The following is a 16,077-nucleotide window of genomic DNA, read 5'->3' on the forward strand; positions in this document are numbered from 1 at the left end:
GAGAGATTTATAACTTGTAAGTAGACATCTTATTAAAAAAGTCTATCTATAAAATTAGTATCTTAAATTGAAATACTCCGGCTCACCATTAACTTATTTTTTTCACACCTCGCTTTAAATAAACGAAATGATTTTTTTAGTAATTGTAAATATTTTTCCAGCTTTTATTTTAAATAGTTTTGAATGTTTATGCAAACTTAGTGTCTCTTATACTTTTTAATGATTTATTTCGTAACGAAACAATCCTAAGTTTTTTGCTTAACTTCATGTACATCTTGATTCATGTTTAAAGTTACTATTGTAATAAACTAATAACATTTATATCAGTAAAACGTAGTTTATAGTTTTTATATAATTAAATAAATATATATATATAAACTTATATACTTTTAATGTCTTTTGACTCGGTTATACTTATGTTTTTTTTTTTTGTAAGAAAACTAAACTACAACAAAAAATATTTTTTAACTTAAGCAATTAAGAGCCCCTGTATGTACACTAAATAAAATTTTGAAGAAGTTTATAGATAAAAATCGTTTATATAAGTTTTAATTACCAATTTGTACCTTTTTTTTGAATAACTAAAGACATGGGACTTTAACAAATGTTTGTCAATTTAATTATAAACAGTCTAAAAGTTATAAATATTAAAATTTATATTGTAGTTGCTATCAAAGTCAGTAGTTTTTTAATTCTTATGTTAAACGTATGTCGCATTAGGAAACAGTTAAAATAATCAATTAAAGGTTTCAAATAATAAAAATAAAAATTGAGACTTCATAAGTTTGAAGGTATTATCTATTTTTAACTACCAACAATAAGATGTATGAGTTATTAGTTTAATATTAATTAAGGTAAATAATGTTCTTTTACAAGGTAAACATCAATTAGTTTACTAGCTGTACTCGCTATTTAAGTTGCTAATTGTTCATTTTTTGTCATGGAAATTTTACGTTGAAAATTTTTACACAAGTGAATCATGACAAAAAAAGTTAAAAATAATTCATATTTTAATTTTTATGTCAAAAACTTATTTTAACCCTTTAAATTTTAAAGTTAGCTTATATTATTAATTTATATGAAATATACCATTTTTAAACCTAGCCTAAAATAATAAATAAAGAGCATAATGGTAATCATGTAATACCATAATTAATTAATTAAACAATACCAGACTTAAAGGTATTCAATAAAAGTTTTTTAAATTTTATAAATTTACTAGAATGAATTACTAAAAGGCGTGAATAAAAAAGATATAAATGCATAGGTTTAGCTTAAATAAAAATAACAAAAATACCAACTAGTTCGAATGCAAGCAAAAGTATAATAATATTTACTGAGTGATCGATAAATTATCTTAATTTGTTTTTTTTTACAAATCAGAAAACTTTTAACTAAAAATTAATATTCTAAGAGCTTACATCAAACTCTTAATTACCTCTTAGATAGTAAACGAATTAAATGATTAGACAAGAAAAAAAAACAGATTGCACAACTATATGATAAACTAAAACTAATCACAGCTTTAAGTAGTTTGCATAATTAACAAAACGAACATAAAATACAGAAAAGTGTTATTAACTACTTATATAGTTTATACACAGTTATCAAAGAAAAAGTGATGCAAATTTAAACTTAAAACCAACTCTTATTATATAAAATTAGATATATTTTTAACTACCAGCTTCGTTATATAACTACACATGGTAATTTTGTAATTTAATAAAAAAATTACTAATACTTAATTTTATCATCAATTCTGAAATAATGAAACTCTTCATCCCTGGTTAGATCTTGAGCGCCCAACTCAAAAAAATATATCATTTTCCCGTCACCACTTCTACAAGCGGTCATCAAAGTGTTGCAGCCAATCACGCGGCCGTACCGACCAACGCACTTCAGCAGCAGCTCGTAATTTTCCACGCTCCGATGATTTTCATCGACGAAAATGTCTTCCACGTAAATTTCCCTTCCCCGCCACGTCGAGTACCTGAAGTAGGACAAAGTGTAGCCAACTGTTCGGCTGTCTAGCTCCAGCAAGTGGCAGAACACAACCGAGCCCTGCATGTTGGATTTCAATTTGTTTTCGTCGACCGCAAGTCGTTCAGAGGGGATTTTGTTGTCAGCTGCCAGTCTCTTCATGAGCTCCAGTATTTCGCCAATGTCCTCTTCTTCGGCTATTCGAGTTTTGTAGATCATTGTTTACGTGTATATTTTTATCGTTCTAATAAAAAGTTGTATTGTTTAAATAGAATAAAATACTAGTTTGTTAATTATAATAGCATTAAACAATTTAAAAGTTTTTTTATTTATACAGAAAAAAATAATGTATGTGATATTTTCAGAGGACTTTGAGCTTACATATCATCTTACATAGATACACACTTAAAACAACCTTATAAAGGTATATAGAAGAGTATATTTTAAGTAAGCTAAGTATGCATAAACAATATTATATTTTAAAATGTTACATCTTATAATGTTTTATGAACACTTAGCTTATAAGTTTATCATTGCCTTAAAAGAAATAAAAAAGAAAGAAGTACTCAAAAAAACTTATCATTTTACATTTTTAGAAAACACTAAAATATTAAAAGCTAGAATTTACTTTAATATAATTGTAAAAGCTGAAATTAAACACACATTTCGTTTTACTTCGTTTGAACAAGTCTTGAAAAATAGCTAGTTTAGTAAAAGTTTAGTCTACACTTGTTTTTAGTAATACTCTAAAACTTTCATAGACATATAAAACTAATACAGTAACTTATCAACACAAACTAAGAATTATTTCTATAAAATAATCAACACAGCCATTTGTAATATAAAGAAGCTAGTACTTATTTTGGCCATCATCAACAAAGTTGAGATGTTATATGTCATCGATAATTAACAATAAAGTAAAATTCATTGTTTATTATGTGTAGTATAAAGAAGACATATTTTTAGAGAAACTATAATTGAAATTTCATGTGGTATAAATTATTTTCATGAATTCGTTTTTTTAATACTTCCTTGTATATTTTTTTTAAGTAATAACAAAGTGATTATAACAAAATAAAACTAAATATAATTGCAAAATTTTATTTTAAGACTTTTTTCCTGTATACCTACAATATATTTTTATAAGTTTGGAAAACTATTTTGGAAATATTAAAAAATAGCTTTAAATATCTCCACTTAAGTAACATATCTAAAAAAAATTCTTACTAAGATTAATGTATAAATGTCTGGCTTACAATAGTTGAATTAAGGGATTTAGTTTTTTTGCACACATATACTTGTTTTTTTTAATTATAATGTAGTCAAAAATAACTATTCAAGATTATTTTTTAAAGAATTTGAAAAATTTAAAGCTAATTATAGTGTTTATAATTGAGGTTAGAAAATATCAAGAAACGTTATTTAGTTATCAATCAGTTTATTTTTTCGGTCATTTTTTACATTTTTTGTCTAAACTAAATTTAAAACCACTTTTATGAAAATCTACTATTGTAAATACAATAATTTTTAATGAAAAACAAGTAACTTATTTTCAACAACTCTTGCTTTCATTTAAAATTCTCGTAGTAGTTAAATATTAGAGAATCTTTTAAGGTTTTCAAAATAACGACAACAATAATAGAGCAATCTTAATTAAGCACATTAAGTAACTATAAATTAAAAAACATTTTAAAAAGACTATGCCTTAAAACTTACTTGAAAAGTTTTATTCTATAGAAGTAACATTTATTTTTTACCTGTGATCTAGTTTTAACAAAAGTAGATAAACTAGTTTTTTGTAATATTCTAGCGAAAACTTAACTAAAAAGTTAAAATAAAATATGTTTAAAAAGCGAAAATTATTTACATAAATAAAAATAACTCTATTTGAAAAATTAAAAATAATTAAATTGAAGTGAAAAATACTTTCTTGCATTGTTTTTACCTTGAGAAAAGCTCATTGATTTTTAAAACTAAATTAAAAAATTTACACTAGATGTCAAATAAGATGTTTATAAATTAGTTTTGCAAAATTCATTATAAAACAAAAAACCGCTCAGGTTATTTATATTTTAGGTTTTACCACCATTGAAGTTAAAAACGGTTTCTTCTCATAATAACTACTACACTATTACTAAAACTTTATTTCAACACTGAAAATAATAGTTCTTTTTATAAAAAGCACAACTAACAACTACACTTAAGATTAAAAATTTCAAGAAACACATTCTACAAAATCTCTTTTACTTTTTGAAATTTTATAAATGTACGAATTGTAAATACTTACGTAATCTTTTAAGTGCACCCTCCAAAAATTATTAATAAATCTATTTTAACAAACACATTTTGAAAACATATTGATGAAAAAACAATAACAAAAAACAACCTGTATGGAAATTTTTCGAATCAAAGTCTACAAAACAAAGTAGTTAATGAAAGCTTTTATTTATAATTTGTACAACTTTATAATCATAATAATATGTTTCAAAATTTCAAAAACCATAAACACTAAAATTTAAAAAAAATCTTTATCTATATAAAACCAACACCTGTAATAAAAAATAATTTTTTCCATATTTGTTTAGAAATACTATTAGTTTAAAAAATAAAATAAAAATCTTACGCTTATATTATGAAAAACATACATTACTTGTTTATTTGTTTTTATTTATGAAGTTAAATATACTACAGCTTTTTCAACGAAATTATCAAGATTTAAAATTTCAAAAATTTAATTTATAAACGTTGTTTTACCAAAACAATAATTTTTTATTTAATGTTATACTATTTATTATTATCATATTGATTAAATTAAACATTTATTTAACCATGGTTTAAATAAATTTTCATATGACTTTTCAATTTATAGTACATCATTTTCAAAGAAAGCCATAAAACATATAGAGTTTTATAATGTTCTAAAAATTTTATCTCATAATAAAATCCATGTTCATATTTTATATTCAAACTAAAAATTTAATATACAGTTCAAAATGTTTTAATCCGCAAAAAGTAAAGCTTAACAACAATCTACAGACACTAAACAGCTTAGATTACAGGATAAGAAATTTTCCAGTGATCTGATAAACAAGCTTAAAACTCTTCAAAGCCGTGCAAAAATTTTAACAGTAGACAAACTAAATTATTCACCCAGCCACGCTTTTACTTATTCAAAGTAAACTTATAAGTTTGCCATGAAATATTCACTAGTGTAAATTACGGTCGTTAAAATAAAACTGCTTTTTTACTTAGCTTTAAAAAGAAGTTGTGGCAGTTGGGTAAAGTGTTCAATTAAATTATGTTTCCCAACTTATTTGCTATGTTTTGGGTTGAAATTTATGAAGATATCTTTTTTTGAAGTTACATACTTCAAATGTGTAAGCTGGCTTAGCTGGTATTGTATACTTTCTTATACAAACAACTGATAAACGCATATTTCAAAGTTTTAAAAATTATTAAATGCATTTTAAGCATACCAAAAATAGTACATCAAAAAGCTGTAAATAAAAGGCAGTTTAAGCTACGTATACTTAATTTAAATATATAAATAAAAAGACTAAAAGTAAATTATTTCAAAAAATATATATTTAAAACTGTTCAAAGTTATAAGCTATGTTTCAGTTGTTATGACTATAAGTTATACAAATAATATAAATTCTCTTTTTAACTAATCATAATCAATATTTAACTTGAGTCATTTTTTATTAAAAGATAAATTAAGCAAACCGACGACCTTTAATTACTGACAGAAAAAAGTATGAAAAATATAACAACTGAACAAAATAAACTAAAAATATCATTTTATTTACATCATAATTTAAAAAATCAAATGTTTTTCGATAAACTAAATAAAAAGTTGTTTGTGTAAAATTATAAACGAACCAATAATTACTTAAATACATAACAGACAAATACAAGTTTACTTATTACATTAGTTTTACAAAAAAAAAACTACATGCATTTACAATAAATATATACATCTTATTTTTAAACATTTGATTATTCTTAGAACTTCTAGCAGTCAAATTTTTAGTTCGAAAAACTTGTTTTTATAATCGTGAGCGTCTTAATGAAAGTTTTTATTATTAAGATGGCAAAGATAGAATTTCATGATCTTATTAGAAGAAGTGAAACTTTTATGCTTCCTTTCGATATAAAAAAGGTAGCATAAAATTATTTTTTGAGCAGAAAAAAGTTGAACCAAAAACAAAAGAAACTTCAAAAGCATATTGATTGACAAAATTATGAATGACAGTTTTAGGTTACTCGGTGACAATTCTTTTTTTTTTTGCTTTTTTTTTTTCATACATTATATTATAAACTTTACTGATGAATAAGTACTTAATACTGTAAAAGCTTCTAAATTATCTTATTAATATATTATTATTACTTAGTAGTTTTAAAAAGAAAAAAAATAATTTGAAATAATCTTTCACCTACTTCTAAATAAAATTTATTATACAAGTTTCCAGCCTTCTATAATTTAAAAAATATAATTTCAATATTTTTAATACAATTATCCAGTTTAATACATTAATAAATAGAAATAAGTTTTAAATGTAGATGTTTATCTTTTTTGACTTTTACCTAACAAAAATCAAATAGTAGACAAAATGCAAACATAATAAGTCTAATATTGATAGGGCTGAGTTTTTTTAAAACTGAAATTACTTATGGTATATTTGGTTTCTCAACATAAATTAACTTTCTTTTTAAATCCTTTTTTTTTTAAACAAATTATTCTTTTTATTTTAGGTTTAAATAAAAGTTTTAATAAATCAATTACTTTTTAAAAACTATGCAAAAACTTCAAACTATAAAAATTATAATAAAGACAATTAAAAAATATTTGATTTTTAAATTTAATAAAAATAATTATAACACAACATTTTTTATGAGCCTTGCATTTATAAAAAGGAATACTTTGTATACTTTTTCAATCGAATAAAACTAAATCAACTACAGTTCTTTACGTTAAGTAAAATAGTTTAACTTTAAAATCAAAATAAAATCTAAAAATAATTGAACAAAAACGTTAGACTAATTTTTATATCAGTACACATATGAAATTGTGGACAACAATTTTTTTTTTTAATAAACTGAATTTTATAACTTTACTTATATTTAGTAATAGTTTTATAAAATCATAAAAATACAAAAGTACTTACACTAGAGAATATTAGGATGTATAAGTACTTACCAAGCTATATATATATAAACAGCAGAGTTTTTTTTGAAACATTTTTATCTAAAATGAAAATCAAAAATTTGAAATAATTATGTTGTTTGATTTGTACAAGTATAACTTGTTTTGTCTATTTTATTAACAAAAATTTAATCATTCTTAACATTATAAAGCTATAACCGCAAGAAACATATGACACTTCTTTATGCGAGAAAAAGTATAATGAATTTTATAAGTACAGTGCTTATTCAATTATCTGGACTTGTTGGGCAAGATTTTTCTGTAAACGTGTCCGGATAACTACAAAAAATAACTTTTTTCATATATTAATATAACTGCTGCATATAATGCAATGCATAATAAAAGTGCTATGGTAAAAACAAATACATAGTAATTGTAAGTAATATATAACAAAATGATAAATAATAAAAGCTAAACTTAAGGTTAAAAATTTATTTTTTTCTTTGGTAGAAAAACATTAGACTTACTAACCCTCTGCAACTATATACATTTTTTATGGGTTTAGCAAGTAAAATTCATCATTTGTAATTCCGGCTGCCATAACTATTAATTTTTAAAAATATTAATTTTTGTTTGAGAGAAAATATAAATTTAATTTATCTTTAAAAACAAAAAAATAATGTAAACCTATCTCTTTTAATAAAATGAAAGACTTTTTTTTTAATTAAAAAAACAGACAGAAAAAAAAACGGGAAACTTTGACAAGTTTAAAGTCAATTTAACGGAAACATATCACTCCTAACAAACTAGTTTTAATTGGAAGTTTTACTAAAATTAGAAATAATATACGTTTGTTTTATAGTTTTTCAGCAGAAAACTTATGGAATTTAAAAAATTTTGAAACTTTTTGAATGAATTTTTGTATTTACTATTGAAATTTTTTTAATTTTTTTCTGACCAAAACTGTCCGGATAAGTGAGCGTCCGGATAAGTAAAGTCCGGATAAGTGAATAAGCACTGTACTTTCATTACTGGGCGGTCCTAAATTTATTAAAATATAAATTATCGCATGAATTAAAACACGAACTTAATAATACTGTGGAATAAAATTTATTTCAAGTAGTATGTGAATTAACATTGTTTTAGACTTGATAATTTATTGACCTTGTTTGTGCTAGGTATCTTATAAAATGTGCCTAATTTTTTTTTAAATACATGAAAAATTATATTTTAATTAGTACTAATTTTTCTCAAGTTTAAAACTTTTCTTGTTTTAAAACTAACTAAACTTAAACTTATAAAATTACGCTGCTTATAATACTAAACTTATTATTTTTTTAAATGACTGTTTAAAAATTAATTTAATTTAGAATTTATTCTAAACTCACTTAAAATCATGTTTTAATATGTTTTGAAAATTTTAATATGAATAAGTTAAACTTTACAGAATAAACTAATTGCATCCAGTAAAAAAAAACACTTTTCTTTGACTACTAAGTGTATTCTTAGTTTAAAAATAAATTTTGTATAAACCTACTGAATTTTAGAAAAGTAAATAAAACTTAAATTAATTTTTGGGTTGGTGAGTAAACTTCCTGAACTATTCATTAAGTCATAGTTTTTTAAAACTTTAAAATATTGATTAATTTAGATATTTTACCCCAGTTAACAAAACTTACTTAGAATTTTGTATGTGGAAAGAAAGAAAAAAAAAACAAAATTTAAATAATGTGAGGTATAAAAAAGTTTAGAAAAACTGGCAGCAAAGTCTATTTAAAACTTAGTCTCTACTTAAAAACACACTTCAGGCAAAACGAAATCTATAGATATCATTATTTGTAACTACTGATGCAGGGAAAAAATCACCAGTAAAAACAATTGACTTGTGTCCTGGACCGATTTGCAAATTATTTATAAATCTTGGTAGATATCATTAGATAATGTTGAAGGTTCACATAAAGTTCAAACTACAACCAATCTTAACTAACCTGATTTTCATCTTTTTTAGAAAAGAAGACTACGACTCTCTGGTTTAACAACAGGAGAGTACACATAACTAAAATTTTTGCTAACCGTTTTTTTCTAAGGAATATTTATTATATCAAACGGATATAAGCTGTGTAGTATAAATTTAACTTGTGTTAAATTCTTAGTGGGGTTTATAAGAAACTACCCAGAATAAAACACTGATTTTTTTTTTTGTTTATTTTTATTTGTAATATGAAATAAATATTAAAGTTTGCTACTTTAGTAATTTAATGCTTACTACTTTGGTTTTTGAGCATAAATAAAGTTAAAGTTTACCTGCAGATTAATATGCAAAAAAATAGGTGTGATAATTAGTCTTTTTATTTGTAGATAAGTAACTTAGACTTACACACTTTTTACATTAGTTTTATAAGTGTAGTGTACTAATAAGTAAAACGTTCAGTTATTAAACGCTTCGATTGCACGTATATTTAAAGTAATAATATAAAAGTCATCGAAAAAAATTCAACTTCCCGGATTACCCTTATAGTTTTACATCTTCCAATATACAGCAAACTAACCTTGTAAAACATATTACACAACAAATTTTTCCTTCATAAAATTTAAAACCTTGTCGGCCATTTGTAGTTCAATGTTCGCTCAGAAATTTACCTTCACAAGGTATAGATATAAACCTTCAGAGTTTTTTATATGATTAATTTTCCTGAAAAAAAGATAACTTTTAAAACAACCACAATATTTTATTTGTGTACAGCTAACTTAAACATAAAAGAAACAGTACCGCAACATAAGTATAAAAATGAGGATATACACTAAAAACTAGTACTTAAAGTAGAATGATTACATAAAAAAGCAATACATGATTTGATTTTGTTACAACTTTAAAGCAAAAGAGTCAGTAGTTAATTGTGTTTGAAATAGTTTATGGTTGATAATAAAACTTTGAGCTACTTAAAAACTGAACATCAAAAGTTTTTAATTTAGTTTGCTTTTAATTTTTTTTAAGAAAAATCGTATACATAAATTTTAAGGCATCCAAAGTAAAATAAAAACAATCTAGATAAAATATTACTTTAAAAAGATTGTATATAAAGTTTGAATCAAATTTATAAAGACGTTTTCGGCCTGTAAATGATTTCTTGATCAAGTTAACTTCAACTTTATATATGTATACAGATTAATTCATGTGCAATAAAATAGAAATTTAATTATGAAAGCAACGTTTCGAACCAAGCATGAAAAAAAAATTTCAAAAAAAAAGTAAGCTCAAAAAACTAGATTGCATATAAAATTTAGAAAATACTGCAGTAAAGTTTTACTAATAAATTCAGAACAAAACTTTGTTTGCACTTGTACGAATATTTTAAAGAGTAGTACTTACATTTTAAATCTCTTTGATTCAGAAAATTTCAAGTACAAAAAATAGTGATTAAATATGTGTGTATAATGTAGAACTAAGTTTGTTCAATTACAGCAAGAAACAATGTGCATATTTTAAGTAATGATTATTGTAAAGAAATGTTTGTTAGTCAGATGCTAGTCAGAACAGTTAAATAAAAATTACACTGTGTAATCATTTTTGTTTTAAGGTATCTTCATAAAACAATACATACAAAGTGTGGTAATTAATGTGTTTAAAATTATATGTTAAAAGTTAACTTTAAGTGGCTAATATATATATTACTTAGTTATTGTTAAATAAAAATAATTCTAAAGTGTAAAAAAATCTTACAATGTATATAGCTTTAAGCAATTTTTTTTTTCTGGTGCATAACTTATTTAAAAAACTCTATAAAAATTCATAAAAAAACAAAAACTAATTTGTTTTAAATATGAGATTAAGAATTTTCGTTTTGTTTTAACAACTGTAGACAAATTTTAAAACTTGTTAAAAAAAAATAACAATTAAGGGCTTATATATTTTTCCTTTGAACAATACAAATATTAAATACTAATGTCTAAAAACTTGAATATAGCATAATGACATTAACTTTTAAATAATGAAAACTTTTATTCCTTTTCACCTACTGAATATCAAAAATAATTTTAACTTGTGTCAAATATAGTAAATATCACTAGTGTTGCTAAAAAATAGCACAAGAGGACTTTTCATCTTTGTTGTTAGCTTTTCTTCTGAAACTTTCAGCAACATCCTGCCTGCCAATGGAACAAAGGCCAGCGTACATGCTTTTCAACGCACTTGTTTTCGTGTTTCTGCACCCATGGAGCCATATCAGAAGCATCCTGTGCCCATGCTCTTTGTAGCTCTTGCTATTGGTGTACTGTTCTTCTATTGCAGCCAGCTGTCGATCTGTAAACGCCCACTGATGGGCCAGCTTTTTCCACTCTATCTTCTTCAGCTCCTTCGTAGCTACATGGAACAACAGAGATCTGAAGTGCTCAGTATCTGAACTTCTATCAGGAAGAAAAGTGACTTGGCTGAAATCTGTTTCATTGTTGTTAATTCCAAGCAATCTCTCTGCCTTGATTATCATGTCTACAATTGTGACAAAATCGCCTCTTGCAGCTACATCAAGAGCAGTTTTGCCCTTATTGTCTCTAATACTTAAATTGGGTTGAGCCCGGAGTATAAGCTCAGTCATGTTTGTTAGACCGTTCTCTGCAGCTAGATGCATTGCAGTCTCCCCCCAAGAGTCTTGTATACTAGTGTCTGCCCTATTTTCAATTAGAACTTCAGCAATTTTCTGGTTCTTTCTTTGCACGGCCAGATGAAGTGCTGTTTGGTTGTGCTTGTTGCAAACGTCCAAATCAGCTTGATGCTTTATCAACATTTTAACTGTGTTTTCATTTTTGTTTGTCACACACAAATGTATTGGGCTGTTTTCTTGATAGTCTTCCTTGTTAACATCAGATCCACTCAAAACCAGTGCCTCACAAGTTTTAGGTTGCTCATGTTTCACTGCTATATGAATAGGAAAAAGTTGTGCTTTATTTTTTTGCTCTATACTACAACCATACTTCTTGAGTAGTTCAACTCCTTTATAAAAACCATTCCTTGCACAAATGTGAACTGCAGTATTTTCTTCATTGTCTTTAATAGTTGAGTCAAACCCATGTTGCAAGAGCCAACTAAGAGCTTTATAATGTTTTCTTTTACATGCAACATGAACACAAGTAGAACCCTCATTGTCAGCAACATTAAGATCATAACCTTGCAATTCTTCATTAACAATCTCAATTACATTAACGTGATCATTGTGAGTTGCACAATGTAGTAAAGAGTACCCCTGCTTGTTTCTGGTCTTTGCTTTAACTCCTACTTTTAACATAAGCTGGACACAACTCTTTTGTCCAAACCAGGACGCCCATAGCAGGGCATCCATTCCAAACTTATCACTAAGATCAATAGTTGCTCCTTCATCAAGTAGAAGCTTGCAAATTGCAATGTGTCCTTTTGAGCTTGCCCAATGGAGAGGTGTCCTGTCACTCGTATTTCTGCAATTTACATCAATGTTGGTTCTGATAAGAGCTTGGACACATTCGAAATCACCCCTTTTGCATGCCATATGAAGCTCCAGCTCATCGTCTACAAGAACTTCATCCTCATTTGTTCTGTTACTGTCACTGTATATTGATAATGTTCCCCTACCAAGATACTGACTTTCTTTTTGGTTAGTATCAGTGTTGTATGGCATTGACTTTAATATGCTTGTTGTTGATGATTGAACTGGATTTTGTGCTTTTAACATGACATCCATTTTATTTTACCATCTGTTTATAACATTTTTTTTAAATATTTGTGTGTTTTTAAATAACAAAGCATGGAGATGAAGGATAAAAGATGAAATTTTACAAATGAATACATATAAATAAAACACTTAAATAGAACAATTACCTTACAAAACCGTACAAACATAAATGTAAAATAAATATACTTTAGATTTGTTTATATTAAAAACTAAATAAAACTAAGTATTGCTTAAACTTTATGCAATTAAAAGATATCTGATTTTTAAAAAATACCTCATTTAGTTGCCTTATTTAAATAGTGCCTTGTCTTAAATAAAACATATTATAAATTAAACATAGTATAAAAACAAACAAAAAATAGCTGTATATAACTTTATCAACTGATTTTAATTAATTTGACAAGATTTAAGCAAGACTACAATTTTTTGAAATATTTTATTTATTGTATTAAATATTTGTATAATTTAACTTTTCTTAAAATTAAGAAAACTTAATACTGGACTTTAAAAATTATTAATTTCACTAGGGGTCAATGGTAAAATACTTTTTAAGAAATTTAAGTGAAATGTCCCTTCACCACTGGCTTTATCAAAATTTAAGTTTTTTATAACTTTAAATAAGTGAACTTCAGCCACTTCCAACCAGAAAAGACTGTTACTTTTATTTAAATACAGGTCAGCCAATGGTTTTTTATTTTTTTTCCAGGTTTCAAATTACATTTAATTTTTTTTTTAATACAAGCTTTCTTGCCCCTTTCTAGTAGAAAATTAAACTTAAGTAGGAAAATGCTTCCAATAGTACAAAGTTACTGAAAATATACTGTAATGATACATTAAATGTTTTTTATAATAAGTATAAGTATGAAAAACAAAAAAAACTCTTATCCCATACAGAATTGTTTATTTTATATTTAGAAGTTGTTAAAAATTACAGGTTTTTTTTTGTTCAAAATGCAAGGTTTTTTTTTCAAGAATATCAAATTCCATGTTTTTTGCGTACATTTTGAAATTTCATATTTTTCCAAAATTTTCAAGTTTTCCAAGTAAATTGATGTACGTATTTTGTAGAAAATAATTTTTTGATGGTTTCTCTAAGCCTCAAATGCATTTTAGTTAAGTTCTTTTTGCCAGTTTCTAAACTATGCTTTATAGATACTGTATTGATTTCTGTAAGTTGGTTCTGTATATTTTGTATGTAAAGTAGGCAATCAAAACTAGTTTTGAATTTTAGTATTTTTTGTAATTAATGGAGATAAATATGCTTTTTTAATTCAGTGTTTCAATTTAACCATAACTTAGATTTCACACAGTGGGCTAGCAAGTTGTAGGTCAGTTTTTGGTAACTAGAAAATTAGTTAAGGATTATATATTTTTGAAAACTGGGTTTCTTCTTTTCAGAACTGTTTATTTTTCTGCTTCAAGTATTTGATAAGTTTGCAAGATTAAATGTAGTAAATATCTTCAGTTTTCTTACCTTAAACTAATTTTAATATATATATCAAAGTTAAAGCTTGCAACAGCTAGACAAAAATACCTGAAGTACTTTTATACAACTTCTGTTTTACCTGTTTAATCTGATATGGTATAGTTTGTAAGGGTTGCAAATGTTTTGGAAAATTTTCTCCAGGTTTTCAAAATTTCTTCCCGGTTTTTAAAAGTACACACTTTTGGGTCTTTTTTTAGTTTAAAGTTAAGTTTAAGGTAAAAAATTGTGTAAATAGTATAAAAACATTGAAAAGATACTATAAAGTTACTTCAAATGTGTTTTTTGATAAAATTTTGATGATGAGAAAAAAAATTACCTATATTACTATAGTTAATTGAACAACAAAAAAAAAACCGCTCAAAATAATTGGTTCTAGGACCTGGTGCACAAAGAATCTTTTGGTTATCAAGTTGCACACCAAGGATACCTGTTAACGTCTTGTCCAGGACTGATATGGTAGATTTTTTGTGTCAAATCATAATTTTTCTACTTAACATGTAAAATTGGTTCAAGTTTTAGGTTTTTCCAGGTTTTTTAGTGATTTTTGTTCAAAATTATAGGTTTTTTAGTCTAAATTGTCAAATTCCAGGTTTTCAAGTTTTTTGGCAACCCTGCTGTATTGGAAAATAACATGAGTATTTAAGAAACACATTTAACTTCTCTTTTTTGCTTTAAATTTTTTTTTCTTCAAAACTTTATGGGTGATTTAAGGCAATTTCACAGAATTATATAAACTTATTGTTAAACTTTTATTGCGTTACGCCGTTTCCCTGCAGAGCAGTTCATCAGACGCTAAAAAAAGCTGAAAACAAAAGTATACAGGGCGATGAATTGGAAAATAAAAATACACACATAAATGAAAATAATATTTACATTTGAAATATGAGTTTTAAATAATATGTGGTTTACAAAATTTCAAAATTTACAAAATTTCACAGAATATTGCAATTCATAAATTTCAAAAAGCCTTATAAAACTTTATTTGATTTTTATCAAGCTAGAGCATGACTAGTAGAGAAGCTACAAAAATATCAGAATTTTTTAAGTTTAAGATAAAAACTTGTTTAAGGTTTTTTAAAAGCAATAGTTTAAGATTTTTTCTTGTTTTTTATGTTTTTTATTACAATAATTCTAATTTTTTAATTAACTTATGATGTTTTTTGAAAAATGCTTAATTATACCAAAGATAAATGGTAAAAATAATACAGGATAGCCAATCTTTGAGTCAAAAAAACTGTCCGGAGTTATTTCAAATCCTCAAAAATATATTTCTTTAGCTTTTTAAAATCAATAAAAAATCAGTTATTCTAACAACATCAGTTATAAAATAACAGTATATTGAAACTAACCAATTAAATCTCAGTCAAAATCTAGAAAAAAACTGACTTGGGATTTTCAGAAATCTTAAAACTTTTTGATTTTTCTATAAAAAACAAAACTGTCCTGAGTCATCCTGAGTTTGAAAAATATATATAACATCTTAATTCACTCTAAGATAATCATAAGTTTCAAAAAATCCTGAGTTATTCTGAGTGTCCTGAGTGTGTGGCAACCCTGAAAATAAAATTTCAGTATTTTTGTAGGTAGTGCACACACGTTTGTAGTATTTTTCTATAGTACTGAAATTTTTGGGAGAAACTAGAAATTTTAGAGTAAATTTTGAACTTGAAAATTTATAAAATTTACTAAAACCAAATTTTTAATCAAATATATTTATCTTAAAATAGGAAGCGATCTTTTTTTTTAATAAACTACTGTCAATATTG

General features: G+C 25.0%; 2 protein-coding genes across 2 annotated transcripts; both read right to left on the minus strand.

Annotated features, from left to right (window-relative positions):
* Positions 1-1,641: 1,641 nt before the first annotated feature.
* LOC145831971 (thialysine N-epsilon-acetyltransferase-like) lies at positions 1,642-9,747 on the minus strand. Its single transcript, XM_082939328.1, has 2 exons — positions 9,676-9,747; positions 1,642-2,224 (listed from the first exon to the last, which is right to left on the minus strand). Exon 2 carries the CDS (start codon positions 2,197-2,199, stop codon positions 1,735-1,737), a length of 465 nt encoding a protein of 154 aa, XP_082795454.1. The 5' UTR covers positions 2,200-2,224; positions 9,676-9,747; the 3' UTR covers positions 1,642-1,734.
* Positions 9,748-11,032: 1,285 nt separating this feature from the next.
* On the minus strand, positions 11,033-12,833 carry LOC145831970 (uncharacterized). Its single transcript, XM_082939327.1, has one exon. The coding sequence runs from the start codon at positions 12,823-12,825 to the stop codon at positions 11,200-11,202; it is 1,626 nt and encodes a 541-aa protein (XP_082795453.1). The 5' UTR covers positions 12,826-12,833; the 3' UTR covers positions 11,033-11,199.
* Positions 12,834-16,077: the final 3,244 nt, after the last annotated feature.

The sequence above is a fragment of the Thalia democratica genome, chromosome 3 (genome assembly GCF_965202585.1).
Source record: "Thalia democratica chromosome 3, ktThaDemo2.hap1.1, whole genome shotgun sequence".
Taxonomy (NCBI): domain Eukaryota; kingdom Metazoa; phylum Chordata; class Thaliacea; order Salpida; family Salpidae; genus Thalia; species Thalia democratica.

Excerpts from the sequence above, each read along its gene's own strand:
- LOC145831971 (XM_082939328.1), bottom strand. The coding sequence starts at position 2,199 with ATGATCTACAAAACTCGAATAGCCGAAGAAGAGGACATTGGCGAAATA.
- LOC145831970 (XM_082939327.1), bottom strand. The coding sequence starts at position 12,825 with ATGTTAAAAGCACAAAATCCAGTTCAATCATCAACAACAAGCATATTA.